This window comes from Lagopus leucura, unplaced genomic scaffold, assembly GCF_019238085.1.
Source record: "Lagopus leucura isolate 7727_CA_CO unplaced genomic scaffold, USGS_WTPT01 Super-Scaffold_100159, whole genome shotgun sequence".
NCBI lineage: Eukaryota > Metazoa > Chordata > Aves > Galliformes > Phasianidae > Lagopus > Lagopus leucura.
In genome coordinates, this window is record NW_024962335.1 from 9705021 (window position 1) to 9724706 (window position 19686).

Below are 19686 nucleotides of genomic sequence, written 5' to 3' on the forward strand. Positions count from 1 at the left end.
TCCTGATGCTCCCTCTGATTGCTCAGAAAATGCAGCTGATTGACACATTTTTACTCTGGAGGTTGGCTACTCGCAGCTTTTTAAAATGTGCATGTTGGAAAACCAATTTTAATTTACCTTCTCAGGAGCTGTACAGGCTGTCTTTCTATGTGCTGACGCGGTGAGGAGAGGTTGAAGGAATCACTTCTACATTAACCTCTCTATTCCAGGCTTCCATAAAGCAGACCAGATCAGACTGGGATTATGTTAATCTGGGAGGTTCTCCATGGTCTACGTAGAACTGTGTTGCTGCTACCACATTTTATCTTGCCACTGGTTTCTATCATTTTTATCCTCAGCCTGAGCAGAGTGCTTTATGCCCTGGCCCTCTTCCACTGAGGTTTCATGAGGAGAAATTTTGTCTTGACTTGTCCACCATTGTGGTTGTTTATGTTGTGGCATTTAGGATATTCTGAAGAGGGAAGAGTGCATCTCCCAGATGTGCTCATCAATACTTTTTGCCTTGTAAGATTACCAAATGTAAATTAATCACACTTCACTAAGGTTCAAGGGCACTGACCTTTGGTAAACTGTCTATAGAGTTCAGCTAAAGAACGACCTAGTCTTTGCTTTAAGCCAAGCCCTGAGGGGTGATTATCAGAAATCAGCATGCCAGAGCTTCTCTGCCCAGTAGAGCAACCCTGAAGTTTATTGATTGTTTACTGTTATTGATAGTAAGTAGGAGTTCTGTCCAGATCAAAGCCATCCCAGGAGTCTGTTTTAAGGGCTCCGACTATGTTGCCTCCAGTATTTACTTGTGGTTTTAATAATTACTTGACAGAAACTGCTGCCATGGATCTTGAGCCAGAGGTAGAAGGTGAAGAAGCCATGGAGCTGGAACAGAGTGAAGGGGAAGAGGAAGTGGCTGAGGAAGACAAGAAGAACATCCCTGAAGAACCAGCAGAACCTGAGCTGGTTCTGCCTGAAAAGGCAGCTGAGACACCTGAAAACACTCAGCAAGTGGCAAAACCAGTTTCTTTCTTACCCCGAAATAAAGAAGAGCTGGAGTGTCTGATCAAACACATTCAAGATACAGTTATAGTTAACATTTTGCCTAAATTGCACAGGTGCATTGTAGCAAAGGTGAGAAGCTGGCACTGGAAAAGCAGTTTGCTGACCTGTGCTGCTACTGTGAGGGTTGGGGTGCTACTGGAAAAGCCATGTTGAAATGCAGTCTGTTTTAAAAAAAAAAAAATAATAATAATAATAATAAAAAAAAAAGGGACACAAGTGGAGAGAGACACCTGAAATCACTGAAGAGATTTATCCCATTTGATGTGTCAAAATCACTCAGTGTAGGTGTGAAACAACTCACTTAGTGTAGCCTCTTGAAAATTTCTCAGCCACCTATTAGCACCCAGCTTTCCTTATGGGAAATGCAGGGATTCATCTTGTCCATCCTTTAGCTGCCTAGGTTTGTCACGTAGTCAGCATTGGAAATCAGTTTGCAGCATTGGCCTCATCTTGGGTTTTGCTGAGAAAAAACAGGACTTTTTTTGAACTGTTCGTTACACTTCTTTTTATTTAACTTGCATTGTGTCTTGCTCTGTCTTAAAAAGGTTAAAAGAGATGAAGAACACAAGCTTGTGAAATCCAGTGTTGTGAATGATGATGAGGTAGTCCGTGTGCCTTTGGCTTTTGCGATGGTCAGGGTGATGCAGTGTCTTCCCCAAGAAGTGATGGAAGCCAACCTGCCAAGGTAGGTCCTGGAGAAGCTCTTTGAATACCACTCATTTTGTTGGGAATGAGAGCAGGCATGTTTACTAAGCTGCTGTTATACACATGGCTTGGAGGGACATCTGACAGGCCATAAATTCTTTTTATTTGGAAATACATTTTTGTAGTTATGCTCCCCCTTGCTCTGGAGTTCTGCAGAGCTAAGTTTGAAAAGAACTTGGTAAATCCTTAAATGAGAGCAGAGCTGTGAAGCAGAGTGCAGAGGTAGGAGTAGCAGAGCCAAAGAAAGAGTAGCATGCAGAAAGGACAAAATCTGTTAAGTTTTTTGAAGGACGGTAGCTCTGTGTGTGACTGTAAAGCCTTTCTTTGAGGTTGACTTTGAGCTTATAAAAACATCCCTGAAAGCCACCTTCTTGGCTAGCAGTGCAATTAGTCCCACCGTATTTAGGGGCTGAACTAAGCTGTCTGTCTCTGCTTCCAGCATCCTCCTGAAGGTTTGCTCATTTCTGAGAAACAGATTTCAGGAAATCCGGGATGTTGCTCGTAACACCCTCACTAAAATCATGGAAGTCTTGGGAGTACAATACCTTCTGTACGTTTTAAAAGAGATGCAGTCAACTCTCATCCATGGGTACCAGGTAATGCTGAAATTCTTTGTCTTCTGTTCTTACTAAAATTTGGGGGTTTTTGGAGGGGTGTGTGTGTGTGCACATGTGTTAAAAGAATCCAAAGGGAAATTGCTACTGAAATTGTTTTACACTGGGAGAATAGATGGGTATCATAGAACTAAATGCTATTGCCATGTCTACGTCAGTCTTTGTTATTTCAAGTAGTATGTAAATGTATGTTGACTGAGGGTCTGTACCCAAAGAACTTGCAGTCTAAGCAGGGAAGAAGAGAAGATCTCCATTTTCTCAGCAAAGAGAAATGAGTTGAAGAATGAATTTCTGGTTCCAATAGAATTATTGGGAGTCTTTACAGTAAGTTCATTAGGGCCAAGCACCATCTGAAGTAAATTGCCACCAAGACTATGTAGACAATATGTGGTGATATTAATTGAACTCTTGCTGCTTAATTACAGAGCCAAGACTCTGGCTCTTAACTCATCTTTTCTCTTTACACAGTAGTTTGTGGCAAGTGTAACTTCTGATATGAGTTACCACAGTGGAAAAGTGAGAGCTTCTATTGACTATTACAGTGAAAGCACTGATGAGGACAGCCTTTGCCAGTGCGTGGGGGGATCGAGGTCCTTTTCCTGCAGCCTGTATGAGGATTCCTATCCTCCTTGTATTCTTTCCTGTAGCAAGAGCTTAAGTGTATTGTGTGAGTTATGATGTCTCTGTTCAGGAGTCTAGCTATCCAGTTATACGTGCAGGGGGTTGGAAGCTTGACCTGTTCTCTTCTTCTCTAGCTCCATGTGCTGACTTTCACTGTGAATCTGCTACTGAAGGGTCTTACTAGCAGGCTGAATGCTGGTGATTTGGACCCCTGCTTAGACATCCTGATTGAGGTAAAAGTTATTAAAGATCAAAGGAAGTAGCATCATGAAATGCTTGGGAAGAATCTAAGAGAAGGAGAGGTTGTGTGTAGATTGCCTCAGACTTGATGGCAAACAGGGGTGGTTGTGCTTTTACCTCAAAGGGAAGAGACTGTTTTCTGCTGAGGCATCAGCATCCCTGGTAGAAGAGCAGTGTGCTTCTGGGGTTGTTTCTTGAGCTCTGCATCTTGAGAGGGGGGTGATTCAAGATTAAGACACTTAACTGTGTTTCCCTAAATGGCTGAGCAATAGATGACAGATATCTATTCAGTGGGGTTATTCCTCCCCACTTGCACATGTCTGTTGTATTTTAAGAAGCTTCTCTCTGCCCTTTGCTTGAGCCTGCTGAATTGCTTCTGAATGGTCAGCTTGATCTGACTAGAATCCCAGTATTTCTATCAAAATACCACAGAGAGTTGTGAAAGCTGCTTTCCCATTTGGTGTGTTCAGCCTGGGATGTCTTATGTTAACAAAGGAATGGTGGGTGTGATTTGTGGGGAACCTGAAGAACTGAGTTTTCTGCAGCTGGGGAAAAATAGTGTAGTTCTGCTGTTAATAGAAGAATCTTGCTCTGTTTTTCTGCTCCTCTCCTTGATTTCTTCGGCTTTTCAAAGATTTTCAACCAAGAGCTGTTTGGGGATGTAGCTGAAGAGAAGGAAGTAAAGGGAATAGTCTCCAAGGTCATGGAAGCACGCAAGAACAAGAGTTACGATTCCTATGAAATTCTTGGAAAATACATAGGAAAGGGCCAGGTGACGAAACTTATTCTGCCACTGAAAGAGGTAAGAAAAGACAGCCAGAGCCTTGCTTTATTCTGTATGATCTGAAGAAACTCTAGAGCCTGTGGATGGTACCTATATAATCCCACTATGGCTCCCTATTTTCTTTTGGGAGCCAGCACATCACCAAAATGTATGAAGTCTCTGTCTACGTACAGTAGTTACCTTTACAGAGATGCAGTGTTTTGAGTGGGTGCAAGCTCATGCAGAAATGGACCCCATTTGCTCAAGAGTTCTGGAGTGTCTTGGTGGTGACAGGTGAACTGGTTGGACTCTGAGGAGAAGCTGGAGAGTAAAAATGGAAGGGATGGTGGGGCAGAGTTGAGGCGATGGGAGAGCTAGGGGCTTAAGGCAAGCCACATTGGTGGAATTGTTCTGGCTTTTCCTGTGATTGCTGATGTCAGATCACTACCCTCTTGATTCTCATGGTGATGCCTTTGCAGATTCTGGAGAGCACCACGAGCTTGAAGATAGTCCGAAAGGTGCACGAGGCGCTGCGTCACATCATGGCAGGGCTGATCTTCAACTCGGATATGAATGCTGAATCTCTCCTCCTCCTCAGCCATGGTCTCATCAGTGAAAACTTGCCTCTGCTCACTGAGAAGGCCAAGTGAGTTCCAAGAGGTTACCCAGCTGCTCTGTTATCACTTGGAGGTTTGCTTGCAGCTCTCAAACCAAATGGATGACCTTCCATTCATTTACCATTGCTTTGTGGTGTAAGCAAACAATTTGGGCAGCCAGAGGGGGAGGGGAAAGCTTGGAAATTTGTCCTTTCCTGCACTAATGGGAAATCTATGCTTGTAAGTGCTCTTGACTAGTGCTCTTTCACCATCTGGTAAGTTGATGTTTCATTGTTGATGTGCATGTTTCAGTGAAGGTACAGGTGATGATGGTAAGGAGGGAGCTACAAACTAGCATATAAGAGGTGATGGGGGTCCTGGATCTGACAGTTATTTGCAGCTTATAAAAGCTATCAGAAATTTCAGTAAATCGTCAGTAAACCATGCAGTAGATGTGTTTGCTTGAAGGAGCTACCAAAGCTCTGTCTGTTGACTGAGAGGAAAAAGTGGAAATGTTACACAAATCAATGTGCATTTTATTATCTTTGCAATGGTGACATTGTTCTTAAGTTTGAATGTCCCATCTCTCCTGTTGCTCTCAAGCTCAGTTTATTTCATTGTATTCACAGACCTGCTTTTACTTGCTTTGTGATTTTGAGCACACTGTAACTCTCTCCACAGGAAACTTGTTGTGGAGAGGGCTGAAATCTGAATTTTCACCTTTGTCATATGCCTTCTTTTCAGAACAAAAGTTGCCCCTCCTCCAGATCCTCGGCTGCAACCAGAGAGCTGCCTGCTGCTCCAACCCACACCCACAAGAGGGGGGCAGAAAGCCCCTGTCAGCAGAAGGACCAACACATACATCTTGGTTGAATCAGGACTTCGGGTAAGGATCTCCTCAGAGAGAAAGAGAAAGCTGTGAAACCAATAAACCAGCGTTTGTGTTAACAGTATCCAAAAGAAGGTTTTCTGAATATGTATTGTTAACAGTGTAACCATTTGCCTTAACTTTGTTTTGCATGTGGTAACTCCAATGTTAAAGATAATTTAATAGGCATGAATTCTACTATAACCCAAACCAATATGGGACTTTACTTGAATTTCAGTTCCAGTCTAACTTTGAGATGAATTCTTTCGTTTTCTGTGGTAGCTGCTACACATGAGCCTGAAGAGATCCAAAGTAAATTCTTCTGATGAACACATTATGGAAATGTTGGACCCCTTTGTTCAGCTACTCATAGACTGCCTGAAATCCATGGATGTCAAGGTATGGTTTTGTGGTGGAGCCCATCTCTTCAGCTGTAAAGGGTTCTGCCTGCAGATGTCATCTGGAAAAGCAGAGAGGGGCATTCTGTTTTCAAGCCTAACTTCACAGGTGTACAGTTAAGTTGTCTGAGGACAAGCTATCCCAAGGGTGAGGGGGGATTGTGGCTGATGGAGGACTGAATGTTCTGCTTCTAGTGCTGCTAGTTTTAGTGTGGGCTTTCTGTGAGGAGGTTCCTGAGATCCTGCAGCTGCACAGAACAGCTGTGTTTTCTTTTGATCCAGCTCTTGATATCTTTGTGCTCAGCACCACAGCTTCCCTGGGTTTGAGTGAGCCTAGGAGGGAAATTATTAAACCCCAAGTTTCCCAGGTACGGGAGATGTGCCTCAGACAGCGTGAGATACTTCTAGCAGGGCTTTCAGGTAACATGTTTTTTTGGCAGAGCAGCTTCTGTGCCTTGAAGGCGCTTCTGCTTCAGAAAGAATTCCTGCCCTCTGCTTAATCAACACTGTGTTAATGTCTTTACCTCCTAAAATTCAAGTTGGAGAATTGGAAAGTGGCAGATAGTGTTCTTAGAACTGAGAAACCCTTTGTATGGCATGAGTGGTTTGAAAAATATTGATGTTAGCTAATTCCTTTTTACTACAGTTGCAAATAGCCTGAGAACATCTGTAGCAGAGTGAGAAGTGTTCTTTTGGTACTGTTGTACCCATGTGCTGATGTCTGGCTCCACATGCTGATTTCTGGGTCTTTCTTACAGGTGATAACTGGTGCTCTGCAGTCCTTAGTATGGATTTTAAAGTTCCCTTTGCCTTCTATCAATACAAATCTGGAGTCGCTAATCAAGCAGCTTTTCCTCTTGCTGAAAGAATTTGCCAAGACAGGAGTAGCCAAAGGCCAGAATTTCCACTTGGTTGTGAACTGTTTCAAAGTAAGTCAGAGTGAGGTCCGCTCACCTCTCCTTTAGAATTAATTCTATAGAACAAGGCTTCTTCCACTGCACATCTATCCTGTAGCTGGTCCTGGAGAGTTAGTCTGGAGATCACAAGACACTGGGAAATGGGGTCTTGCCCTGAGTCTTTCTGCAGTGCAGACTTAAAGAAAGTTATCCTTTGGAGCCGCACACAGCTTGGAGCTGAGGGGTGGTGTTTTACAGAAGCAGATTTGCTTTCTTTCTTTCCTATGATAGTAACTTGTTACCACCCTTCTGAGAGGCATCGGTTTTGAGCTTGAGTAGATTCATTGGAATAAACTCACAGAAGTAAGGCAATTGTAGGAGAGCAATTAATTATAGTAATAACTGCTGTTACTGTGTGCACCATCTTCCTTTACGTGTTTTCTCAATGCATTGCTGAATTAATTACAGCTTTGCAATCATAAGAGATAGTGAGAGCCCCAGTGCCAAAAGGATTTTGTCCTCTTCCAGTCTGTGTTCCCGCATTGTGGCTCAAATCAGTGAGCATCTCCACTCATTTCAAGGACTGCATTTGTGTATTTGCTTGTATGCAGTTTTCATCTCAGAATTGCCAGCTGAAAGCAAACAGCACTGGAAACAGTTTTAGCTGCACATTTGAGAGCAGCAGTTTGTTCTGTCAAACCCGAGTGCTATGAACAGTCAGGTTTTGGTGTGGGGTTATATTTTATGGAGGTGTATGTGTATTGACAATGTGCAATTTGATTTTGCAGTCCGTAACAATACTTGTGAAGAATGCAAAGAGCCAAATAACAAGCAAACAGCTCCAAGTGCTGCTTGGCTTTGCTGAAGAAGATATTTATGATTCATCACGGCAAGCCACTGCCTTTGGCCTTCTAAAGGTATTTTTGTGGAGCAAGTGTATGGGTTTTGTGAAGCACTGGAATGGGAGTGATTGCATTTTGGTGAATGTTTGTAAGATCTGATATCTGGAACAGTCTGCAGAGTGCCCCTGAGTTTCTCTGTTACAGAGAAGGAAGATGGGGAAAACAGGGAAAGTAGCAGAGCTTTCCTGTTGGACTTGTAGCCTTTGTTCCGAATTGTTTGGGAGGCTGCTTGATACACATAGAATCACAGAATTAATAAGGTTGGAAAAGACCTAAAATCATCTATTCCAAACGTCAGCCCGTCCCCACCGTGCCCACTGACCATGTTGTCAGTGCCACATCCACACAGGGATGATGACTCCACCACCTCCCTGGGCAGCCTGTGCCACTGCAGCACCACTTTTTCTGAAGAGAAGAAATTGTTCCTTGTATCCAACTGAGCCTCCCCTGTTGCAACTTAAAGCCATTACCTGTCCTGTCGTGTTGTATATGAGGATGCATTTGGGTGGCAGGATGCTTTTGCTAAAGAATTCACATCACTAACCATTAGATCAGGTATTCTGTGTCTTCCAAAAGAAGGTGGTATGGATTTACAAGCCGACTTCTTTGTGTGTTGTTTGAAGATATGTCAGTGTTACCGTGCCAGTTGATACCCATGTAACCACTGGTTATAATACTACATCTCACACTGCAAACAGAATGATGTGACTCCAGTGATATTTTCATATTTTCAGGCTATTTTATCCAGGAAGCTGATTGTCCCTGAGATTGATGATGTGATGCAGAAGGTTGCCCAGCTTGCCATCACAGGCCAGACTGAGCCAGTGCGAGTCCAGTGCAGGCAGGTGGGTACCATGAGAAGTCTGTGTTATTTACAGCAGTGATGGGCTGGAGGGCTCTGTGAGGCCATCCCGTCTCTCATAGAGATGTGCCTTAGCTCTTCTGAATCGCAGCCCTGTTGCTCTATCCTCCCAATCCTTGCTCCCTTGTTGTCAGGCTGGTTTTAGCCCTTGTGAGAACAATAGCAGAAATTCAGGCTGCTTGCCTGCAGTGAAACTGCTTGCCATGACGTGCCTTCACAGGGCTACTCAGCAGCACTGACACAGCTCCTCCTTTGAAGGCTTTTAAGCTTCTGTAACTTGTTGTTTTCTGTATCCCAGCAAAAGAGAATTTGCCACAAACCATGATTCCTTCCCACTATTTCTTTCTAAGCTAAAAGCAACCAAAAGCTTGAAATGGCTTCATTTCAAGTGTTGGGATACAGATGCAGCAGGAGCTGTGCATGGCCAAATGCAACTTCTCCACAGTTAGCAAATGAATTATGAAAAATGCTGGATTTCTGTTAACAGAAGCCTGCCTGGACAAGGCACAGTAATACTCTGAGGACTCATCTGGCAGATTGTCAGCTGCAGATCCTGTTCCAGGCATGGAGCCTTCACCCCTTGTGAAATAGGAACTAGTGCGTTCAGGAGGATGGAAGGCTTTATTTTGATCCATAACTGCTTATTCCTTATTTTCTTTTTATACAAGCTTGTCCAATTGTTTCTTGTAACTCCTCTCTGTTGTGTTGTGTTGTTTGGCTTTCCAGATTTACTTGAAGTATATTCTGGACTACCCTCTTGGTGACAAGCTGAAACCCAATTTGGATTTCATGCTCGCACAGCTGGAGTGAGTTTATGTTCTCCACTTCTCTTTCCCTCAGTACAGAACCTTGGTGCTTTAAGTATGATTTCAGCATCATCCTTTTTGTATGCTGTTCATGAGGAGGGGGGGGGGGGTGCACTGGACTTCCAACTTTCCCACCTCTAAAGCGCTTCCCTGTTTTTTCTGAGGTGGATGTTGGAGAAATGAAGCTGTTTTATCTTCCTCCTTTCCCAGCTGTATTTTTTTTTTTTTGTTCTTCACCCATGTGAGCAAATGTGCTGTTGTCTGCCTATGCCATCACCGGTTGCACCACTTGTGAACCAAGTGAACTAGAAAATCCAGAAAGGATATGGGAAAGTGCGTTTATATGCCTGCTGTCCCTTGGCAATTGTCTGAGCAGTTCCGAGGAACAATCTGTGTGCCTGGAGGCTCCTTCTGAGCATGACCCCTCCTTCACTTGAGGTGACAGCAGTTTGCTGTGCCCTCAGCACCACAGTGCAGTGCTGTTGTGGCACAGGTTGGCTGGAGCCCTGACTCACCTCTCTGTGAATGCGTTCATTCTGTAGCAGGTGGAGCTGAGTGGCTTGTTTGCTTCTCTTCTCCTAAGCATTAGGTCAGGTCAGGGAGCTGCTGTAAAAAGATCCATGTCAGTGTGTGTTATTAGCACTGGCCATTCTTGTAAGTGGTTAGTAACTTTGCGGAGTGTCAGCCCAGCCCTAAGCATTAACCATTTCCTTGCAGCTACGAGTATGAAACTGGAAGAGAGTCTGCTCTGGAGATGATTGTGTACCTCCTTGACATGTTTCCACAGGTAACGGTCACCTCTTGGTACTGGGCATCAGGCAGTTGATTCCTTTCAGCTGTTTGCATTACTAGTGTTTGTAGAGCAGTTTATTTGGGAAGCACGTGATATATCATATTAACTTCTGTCATAAGTGAGTATCACTTATCTCCAAAAAAACTGGCTTTGCTTCAGAAGAGAAATGACATGCTGGAAAGTCTGCATTGCTTCCAGACCTAATGTGCTCAGTCTGTAAGTGAAGTAAAGCTCTGTCACTAGGGGCTTGGATGAATGTGATGCAGATTTATGTACTGGAATGTGATGTGAAATACCAGTTTTGTTGGCCTCACCGGAGAGAGAGGGTTTCTTGGTACAGTAGGTCAAAATAACAGTTAAATAATAACTGCACCTATGCAGGATAACGTGCACAAAATGCTAATCTGCCCCAATGCTTTACAGCTGGAGCTTGACTGAGTGTACAGGAGGCTGAGAGAAGTGCAGTCAAGCAAGAATTTGGGAGGAAGGGAAACTGAGCGCAGTGAGCTGTGCCTCTCCACCCTTGGTTACCTTTAGTACCTCAGCTCAGTTCCCAGCAACTTTGTAGGGCAGCAAAGCACTGCTTTTTCTGCAAGAGAAGGGCCCTTGGGCCTGGCTGTGGCACTGCTTAGAGATGTATGCCCATTTTAATGCAAGTTAGTTATGAATAGGCCCTTTTAGGTCTGATGCTCAAGTTCCTGTCCTAGGGGCACATTAGCAAGTCAGGGGACAGAGGGGGCTGCTGTGTATTCCCTGCCTGCATCAGCAGCTGGGCTGTCCTCTGCATTAGTTCACCTCCCTTGACTTGGATCCTACTCAGGGCTGTGCCACAAATATCCCTCTTTTCCCCTTTAAATTCCAGGCGCTCCTTAGGGATGTATCACTGACTAATGGTCACTTCTTTCCAGGAGCTCCTCCACAAGTACTGTGGGCTGTTTTTCATCTCCTTGTGTATGATGATGATAAATGATGACTCGGCCAAGTGCAAAAAGATGGCGGCTTTGACGTGCAAGTCTCTGCTCAGTAAGATAAACAACGATAAACAAGATCTGCTGTTTTCACTGGTCACAGAGTGGTTTCACAGCAAGAAGGTATTCATTCCATGCTCTTTTTGTTGGCTGAGTCTAGACTTTGGGGTTTGAATAAGATTAAGGCAAGAGCGATTGCTGCTGTCAGGTGTGTTGCATTGATGGCTTAAGTTTGAGTTAGAGTTTTAGGAAAAGAGTATGAACAGGGGACAGTGTAGAAGAGAAGCTCTTTAAAGTTGTGCTTATTAACATGCTTCTTGTTAGCAAGGAGAGAGAGAAAAATGATAAATTTTGTGTAGCTGAGCAAATGCAGAGAGCTGATCAAGATCAGCCCACAGATCTTCTGGCTGCATTGCCTGCATTCAAGCAGTCCCACCTAGGACAGGTATTTGCCATAAGAGCCTTTGCTGAGGTTTAATATTTGAATAAATGCCTTACAGCTGTTCTGATCCCATTAATTGACCATCATGCTGTCTTTTGCTAAGGCTCGCTTCATATTGTGAAGCAGCAGCTGGAGGGTGGCAAACACAGTCTTACAGATCTCCCATTTTCTTCTGGGTGCCTGGCTGATCAGTTATTCTTCAGAAGGACTCAGTTTCTTTCCCTTTGCATTAGTGGAGCAATTGTTCTTCAATACTTCATTCTTGTCATCTCTGTCGCGTTCAGTTCTGATTTATAGCTTCAAGATGCCCGTAAATGCAAAGTTGCCCCCAGTGCTCTGCAGCTGGAAACTGGGTTGGAAGCAGCCCTTTGGCATTTAGTTGTAGGGTGCCTTCCCTGAAATAATATGTCCTGCCAGGTGCTTGTGTCCCTAGCTGGCAGCATCTCCTATATCAATAGTAGTCTGAAAATCAACCTCTCTTAAAATGCCATTGCTGCAGGTAAAAACAGTTTCTACTCACTTGTGGGAGCTGCAGGATTTGATGATCTAGAGGTAACGGGGGTGGTGTTCTTTCTGTTGGCAGAGCTCACACCGGAGGCTGGCTGCCCAGGCATGCGGCTTGTTTGTGGAAGTGGAGGGAGTCATGTTTGAGCGGCGCCTTGAAGCTGTCCTCACCTTGGTTGAGAAAGAAATCAACCCAGTTCAGTTTGAAGACGTAAGTCATACTGCCGCTTCCTTTTGGGGAAGGAAAATGGCAGAAGGGAAGAAGTGTAGGAGAGATTTAACCTTTGGTGCTACTGTTTGGGGCTGAGTAAATACATAAAGTACGCACGCTTGTCCTGAAGGGGACATCGCTGGCTTAGAACCATACTTTGCTTTTGTAGGCCCAAATTTCATGTTGTGTGTCACAGCGCAAGGAACAAAGGAGCTTTGCAAACCCCTTGGCCTTCCTACAGCAGTGCTGTGTGACCAGCAGATGCTTTATCCTTGTCAGCCTCTGGGTGGAGGGGGTTCTTGAGACAACCCTCGAGTCATGGGCTGTTGGATTTTTTAGCCTGTTTGAACTGGTGCATAGAATGATAGAATCATTAAGGGTGCAGAAGACCTCTAAGATCACCTAGTCCGATCACCCATCCCTACCGTGCCCACTGACCATGTCCCTCAGTGCCACATCTCCCCTTACCTTGAACTCCTCTAGGGATGGTGACTCTACCACCTCCTGGGCAGCCTGTGCCAGAGCAGCACCACTCTCTGAGAAGAAATTGTTCCTAATATCTGAACTGGACCTTCCCTGGCACAGCTTGAGGCCCTGTGGCAGTGTGTATGTCCGGGCAGTTTCCCTGCTTGTGTAGTCTTTGCTGTGGTGGCAGGAGAGGAGGGATGGAGGAAGGAATAGCAGAATATATGTCTAGCACTGGGATGGCTTAGTATGTCTTCAGTTAGGAAACAGCCACGTATCATGCTGACACCTGTTTAGCTGGGAAATGTCTGCTAGATACAGAAATCAGTGTAAGCATGGGAGGTCAGAAGTGAATCACTTGTGACTGCCAACGTTTAGTGTTGCCTACAACTTTAACTTTCTTGATGAATTCCCTTCCCGTATTTCAGACTGTAGTTTTGTTGTTTGGTGGTTGTTTTTGTTTTGTTTTATGTACACAATTAACTCAGAATAACAAGGCTGCCTCAGATCCTGCATGGCATGTGGCACTCCCAAGGGAATCCCAGACACTTGGGGAGCTGCCATGTGTGCTACTGATGTGCCTGGAAAGCATATTGAGCAAGGGAGGAGAGCCTCAGGGGTGTGGAGATTGGCAGGAGATGAAAACATCTGCAGTGATGATAAATGCCCTGTGATCATCCCCTGTGCTGCGCTGTGGGAGAGGCATGGGGTGGCTGCATCCCACCAGCTGGAACTGCAGGCAGTCAGGTCCTGCACGCAATTCAGTAACACAAAGCATTGTTCTAATGGAGCCTCTTCCCTTCAGCTCATGATGGAAATTGGGTACAGCTCAGTCCTCTGCTTCCTTGCAGTGTTGATCTGAAATGTAGCCGGTAGGGAAATAAACACTTATGTTCACACCATCTCAAGCACGTTTCTGGTCTTGCTAATCTTCTCAGATAACTGAGGAGGAAGAGGAGAAGGCTGCAGATAGGCTGCTGTTCAGCTTCCTTGTGCTGGTGACAAAGCTGATCTCGGAGTGCAGCTTCATTCAGCTAACCAAGCATGCAGACATCGTCAGCCAGATCTGGGGTGAGTGTGGAGAGTTACGATATCTGTGTTACAGGGAAGATTCTTGGAGTGCCTTGGGTTTCTTCATACCTCAAAGGAAAGAACTCGATGCTGTCACACAAGATTCACATGCCACGTATGAGCATTCTGCAGCAGCTGCTAGGCAAGAGTAGATTTTAATGGAAAAGGTTACGTGGCTGATGAAAACAATAAGCCATCTGTCTCAGCTGCTGGGAAGTATTTCCTATCATCCCAAGAGCAAACACTTGTCAATGATGGCATGTTTGGCCATAATTGCAGCCTCTTTGATGAAAACTTTCAGTTCTTCCAGGAAAAGATTTCCCTGATGAGATTGTGCACACAGCCGGTGATGACATGTGATAATGGCACTGTAAATACTGTGTGCCTGCCAGCACGATAAGGCCAAGAGATCATCTGATTCCAATGATTTCTGTATGAGAGAGATTCTGTAGTGTCAGGCTGCCTTTCTGTCACTTTGTCGACTTGCTTTCAGTTGCTTTATTTGCTGACAGTAGGAGTGTTTCTGGCTGGGTTCTGTCTTCAGCCTGCCAGGTGCCCTCAGTGAGAGACAAGGTAACCCTGGCAAGTTCTGGATTTGCTTTGGCTCAGCAGAGATCCTAGGAACAGTTTTATTACATTCTAAGTGTATGAGCAGTTTGTTTCCTTCATTATTTTACTGCAGTGTATGCTGTGGTAGCTCTAGGAGGGATGGGGGTGCTTTTTCTTCTCTAGCTGGACTGGCTCCTGTACTGAAAGAGGTTTTCTCTCCCCTAGATCATATCCAGTCTCACCTCTGGCATCCTCACAGCTGGGTGTGGCTGACAGCCACTCAGATATTTGGCTTGTTGTTTGCATCCCACAAACCAGAAGACCTTGTCACCAAATGGAGTGAAAGGCAGGCAGTGAAGAGGAAAAAGCCGTCAGCAGAGCTGTCTGCATCCACATTCTTCCTGACTGCTGAGTTGGACAGAAAGGTGATCGTGTCTGTGCTGCTCCTTCCCCTGTGCCTGCACCTGTTTCCTGCCTGAGACACAGAGATAACTTCACTAGTTCTGTGTGCACGATTCTCAGTTGCTTCTGTCCACTGCCTAATCCTGATCACTGAAAGCATTTGAGCAGGTGTCTGTGCTGGTGGGAGGGGGCTTCTCTGGGGTCTTATTCTGAAAAACACAGATTCCCTTCAGGACTGCAAGATGCAGGCAAAACTTGTGCTGAGCCAGTTCATTGGCCTCCCTGGGAACCACATTTGGTAACTGCACAACGCTGCTGTGGGGTTCTGCTGCTGGCTTCTCTCATGCAACAATTCCTTCCCTGTTTTGTCCCACCAGGTGAAGGAACTTGTGTTTGCATTCTGCCATCAGCTGCGCTCCAAGTTCCTGGACCAGTCTCTGGGAGAGCAGGTAGAAGCAGCAGCCTGTCTGGGGCTGTGGTGGGGGCACATGAGGCAGTGTCACCTCCTGGTCAGGACAGAAGTGCTGCTCAGGGATCTGGTGTCAGTCTGCTGGAAGGGTGAGGGCTGGGGGGGGGGGGGGGGAAACAGACATTTTGGGCACCATGCAGAGCAAGACAGGAGTTCCTTCTGTCCAGCCCTTGCCCAGGGAGAGTCTGGCCTCTCTATGGAGAAGGGCAGCCAGACCCTGAGCAGGCAGCCAGATCTCTGGTGCTGTCTCCCTGCTGCAGCACTGAGGTCCTGGCTGCTTGCTTGTTGGGAGTATTCAGCCCAGCTTTACGCTGTTGCTTGAAGGTTTGACTCCACGGTGCACCATCCTGTGGCATGGAATTGAACCCAGTTTATGGCCAGTTACTTTTTTAGACTTAATGTTGGCTCTTGGCTACCTTTGGTCACTGCTGGTACTGGCACTGTGGGAACCCCCAGTGACTGACTGCTCTGTTTTCACATTTCAGGTTATAAAGAATTTGCTGTTTGTTGCCAAAGTTATTTACTTGCTTGCACCTCCCTCGGAGGAAGGTGAACAGGCTGAAGGAGAACTTGGCTGTGAGGTGGAAGAGCAGGAGGCTTCTGAAGATGAGGAAGAGAAAGATGTTTCTGCTCAAGGAGAGGGAGAAGGAGAGGACACAGAAGAGAAGGGTCGGCCAGTCACGTTGATATGGCTGATGAAGAAGCTCTCTCTAATGGCAAAGCGAGAAGCAGCATATTCCCCCAAGATCCCATTAAAGGTGAGAGCAAGATTAAACCAGCAGTTTAATGCAACAAGCACTTGCATAGACTCTTTGCTACCAGAGGTATTTCAGGTTGGGATTCTCAGGAAGGCCTTCCACCAGTTTGCTTCTGCTTTGTTGCTTCCAGGTGGTGAAAAGGTGGGAAGCCAAAGGCCACCAGTGTGCAGGGACAGAGTGCTGCCTTTAAAATATAGGTATCCAATTTTTTGGCTTATCTGGGCCGCATTGAGTGAAGAGGAATTGTCTTGGACTATGTATAAAACATGTAACATAGTTCACGTATATAGGTACCAAAACTTATTTTGTTCTGGTTTTTATTAAAACAATAGAAGAGGCGACCAAATGAGAAAGCTAGCAGGTTGGACATGCATGCTTTAAAAGCTTGACAGTGCTATTTTTATGTGGACGGGGGAATGTCAGTGTGGAATTGTCAGGAGAAGGGAGGCCATGTGAGTGACAGAAGAAACACTGTGATTCCCTGTGATGCAGAGGGAAAGGCTGAGACTTTCATATCTTCAGCTACCCTAGTACAGGACAGTGGCAGAACAAGCTTCTTCTTAAAATGTTACCAGCTAACAAGTGAAGTTTGAGCTCGCACATTTACAGATCCCACGGAGCTGTGTCTTATCTGAAGGCTGTGCTTAACTGCACTGAGACCTTATGCCAGCAGTGAATTTCTGACAGCTGTCTGAAATGCCTTGTACATTGAGATGCGGTGCACATGTTCTTGTAGCTGCTCACTTAGGCAGTTTCTTTCTTACCTGCTTTTGTGTTCCATGCACTCATTTTCAGAGGAGCTGCATCTTTAAGTTCCTCGGAGCAATCTCAGTGGATCTGGGGAAAGACAGAATCAAGCCGTACCTTGCAACAGTCCTCACTCCTCTGTACAGGGAGCTGAACAGCACCTATGCAGAGCAAGGTAAGTGATATCCTTCATCATGAACTCCTCCTGTCATCCTTTTCCTCTGTTGAGGAATAGATGCCTTTAACAGTGAATTTTCACCTACTTGCAGTTTAACCAAAATATCAGGAGAGCAGGAGAATGTATGACAGCTTGAACAAAAATGCATATGCTGACAAAGTCCTGGTGTTAGGCAGGCTCCTGCACACAAGTGGATAAAGCTTGAGCTTATGTGGAAGAAGTATAGCGCTCAAGGGTGGACTCATGGCTGCAGGATTGACTACTCAGCAAGGGGAGGAAGGCAGAGCAGGTCTCAGAGAAGCTGCAGCCAAGTGTCTTTCTTTTTCTGTTGCCATATTAAGGTCTGCTGTGAGGATTAGGAGCTCTTTTGAAATAGAGCATCCTGAAAATGAACTTCAGTGTGTGTTACGCGTGTACAGTGACTGAAAGAGAACAAATGCTGCAGTGAGGGGAGGAGAGCTGTCTGCTACAGGAATGATGCATGCTGTGTGTGCAGGCAGGCGTGCACCTATTGAATTTCACCCTCCAGAATGAGTCCAGGTCACTCTGCTCCACTCGCTTTGTCTAAGCAGAAACTCTGGTTCCTCTCTGGGGACCCGTGTTTATTTAGAATTCTTAAGGAAACCTGAAGGTACATAATGAGGAAAATGAGAGCAAAGATTGCAGAGCAGTAAATGTGTGTATATGGCCTGTATGAAATGATGCTGGGTGGAGAAAGACCAACTAATTTCCCACAATGGACTCCTGACTTAAGAACAATCTTTCATTGTTCATGAGAGTGTTTTAAGTCGGGCAAATCTAGTGTCAGGATAGGCACAGGCCATAAAGCAATACATTTAGAGTAACATATGCCTTGAAAGTATGTTGTGCATCTCTAGAAAGGATACAAAAGAACTGGAGAAAAGGAGAAGGGCAGTAATGGGGTTCTGGTAAGGAACAACTGACTGGCCATCATTTTTTAGATGAGTTCAAAATGTGTAGAAGAGATTGGCAATGGTGTGAGAGGGTAAAGAAAGATGAACTTCTTGCTTTCTGTGTCAGCACATGAAGCACTACTTGTAGCCCTCTGGGAAGGCTGGTAGAGAACCAGCAGATATTTCTTAAATTAAGTTGTGCCAGACAAGGTCCAGGTTGGATGTTAAGAAAAATTTCTTCTTGTAAAGAGTGATCAGGTATTGGAACAGGCTGCCCAGGGAGGTGGGGAAGTGACCAACCCTGGAGGTGCTCAAGAACCATGTGGAAATGGTACTGAGGGACAGGGTTAGTGGGGAAATACTGGTGGAAGGTGGTGGTTGGACTAGATATAATCTTGGAGATCTTTTTCAACCTTGGTGATTCTCTGATTCTGTCTTTGGATCTGTGCCTGCAGAAATACTGGGCAAGATCCATCAGTAGGAATGTCTTCAGTAAAAGGGGTAATTCCCTATTGGGTTCTTGGCTTTTGCTCTATATGCTGAAAGGATTAAGCTAGTTTATTTTGTTTTATTAGATCCAACACTGAAGAACCTTTCCCAAGAAATTATAGAACTGCTCAAGAAATTAGTCGGTCTGGAGGCTTTTTCGCTTGCTTTTTCTTCTGTGCAGAAACAGGCCAATCAGAAAAGAGCTATGAGGAAAAAGCAGAGGGCTTTGCAGGTAAGTTTATTCTGCTTCCTCTTCTGGGAAAAGGAAAACAGGGCTTTTCTAAAGGCTTGAGAGCTTATCAGGGAGATGAGTGTGAAGAAGAATGAATCCTGAAGAATCCTGAATTACGGTAGTTTGTGAAATGAAAACAAGAAACTATTGAGAAAGTGATCAGGCACTGCAACAGTCTTGCCAGGGCAGTGGTCACAGCCCTGAGCAGCCAGAGTTCAAGGAGCAGTTGGAGAACGCTCCTTGGCCTTGTGCAGAGCTAGGACTTGATCATTGTTGGGGGCTCCTCCAACTCGGGATGTTCTATGATGCTGTGGTTTTATTTAAGCTAAATAAACCTGTGGGCAGGTTTTGTCCGATCCCAGTGCCCTGCTGATTAGGTTACGTGAAGAGCAGCAATAAATGTGGCTCCAGCAGCCAGAAAGACCCTCATTTTTGAGAAGCCTTGGAGGTCGTGCACTGCCTGTCAGGTGTTCATTTCTTGGGAACTGTCTGACGTTTACAGTTTTAACTGAACAAACATATTCTTTTTCATTAGACTGTGGCAAACCCTGACATTGCTGCAAGGAGGAAGCTGAAGAGACACAAGAATAAAGCAGAAACAAGGAAGAGAAAAATAGAATTCCTGCGCCCCAGCTATAAGGCCAAGAAACATCGCAGTCATGCACTCAAAGACTTAGCAATGGTGGAATGAAAAGTCTTTTCCTTCCCAGAGGATTAATTTGTAAAAATGAATTTCAAGCCAATACTGTTGGGGAAAAAAAAAAAAAGAATATGTAAATATTCTAATTGTATTTATTTGTATTTTTTCCATGTCTTCTTTTTAATCTGTGATCTTAAATAAAAACTTTTTAAATAAAGCTTAAGGGTTTGTTTTATTTTTTCTCCAAAACCTGTATGTTTGTTAGATCATGTAAAGTTCATTGGACAACCAGTCTGTTTTTTTACACTGAATTTTTACTTCTTGTTTAAAAGATGGGTTATATGATGACTGCATTCATGCCTGTGCCCCTCCCACCTTCTGGAGAAAACAGACTGCATCGACCTTGATTTGTCTTTCAGCTTCCACAGCTGTAGGGAGAAAGCTGACTCATTTGCAGCTAAGCACAGAGTATAGAAAGGCAGAGTATAGAAAGGGGGGAGTTGAGTTATGGGCATGCCACATCAGGGCAG

General features: G+C 44.9%; 1 protein-coding gene across 2 annotated transcripts in view; it reads left to right on the forward strand.

Moving 5' to 3' along the window:
* UTP20 (UTP20 small subunit processome component) overlaps positions 1-19277 on the forward strand; it is a 60852-nt gene extending 41575 nt beyond the window's left edge. For both annotated transcript variants that reach the window (XM_042889609.1, XM_042889610.1), the window contains exons 41-62: positions 821-1122; positions 1599-1738; positions 2198-2354; positions 3128-3226; positions 3868-4035; positions 4476-4642; positions 5337-5478; positions 5743-5859; positions 6617-6787; positions 7543-7671; positions 8391-8501; positions 9245-9324; positions 10042-10111; positions 11026-11208; positions 12111-12242; positions 13646-13778; positions 14553-14752; positions 15107-15178; positions 15684-15956; positions 16752-16878; positions 18371-18516; positions 19052-19277. In XM_042889609.1, the coding sequence (XP_042745543.1) occupies positions 821-1122; positions 1599-1738; positions 2198-2354; positions 3128-3226; positions 3868-4035; positions 4476-4642; positions 5337-5478; positions 5743-5859; positions 6617-6787; positions 7543-7671; positions 8391-8501; positions 9245-9324; positions 10042-10111; positions 11026-11208; positions 12111-12242; positions 13646-13778; positions 14553-14752; positions 15107-15178; positions 15684-15956; positions 16752-16878; positions 18371-18516; positions 19052-19207 (3275 nt within the window). In that variant the 3' untranslated portion in view covers positions 19208-19277. The remainder of the gene's footprint in view (positions 1-820; positions 1123-1598; positions 1739-2197; positions 2355-3127; positions 3227-3867; positions 4036-4475; positions 4643-5336; positions 5479-5742; positions 5860-6616; positions 6788-7542; positions 7672-8390; positions 8502-9244; positions 9325-10041; positions 10112-11025; positions 11209-12110; positions 12243-13645; positions 13779-14552; positions 14753-15106; positions 15179-15683; positions 15957-16751; positions 16879-18370; positions 18517-19051) is intronic.
* The last annotated feature ends 409 nt before the right edge of the window (positions 19278-19686 follow it).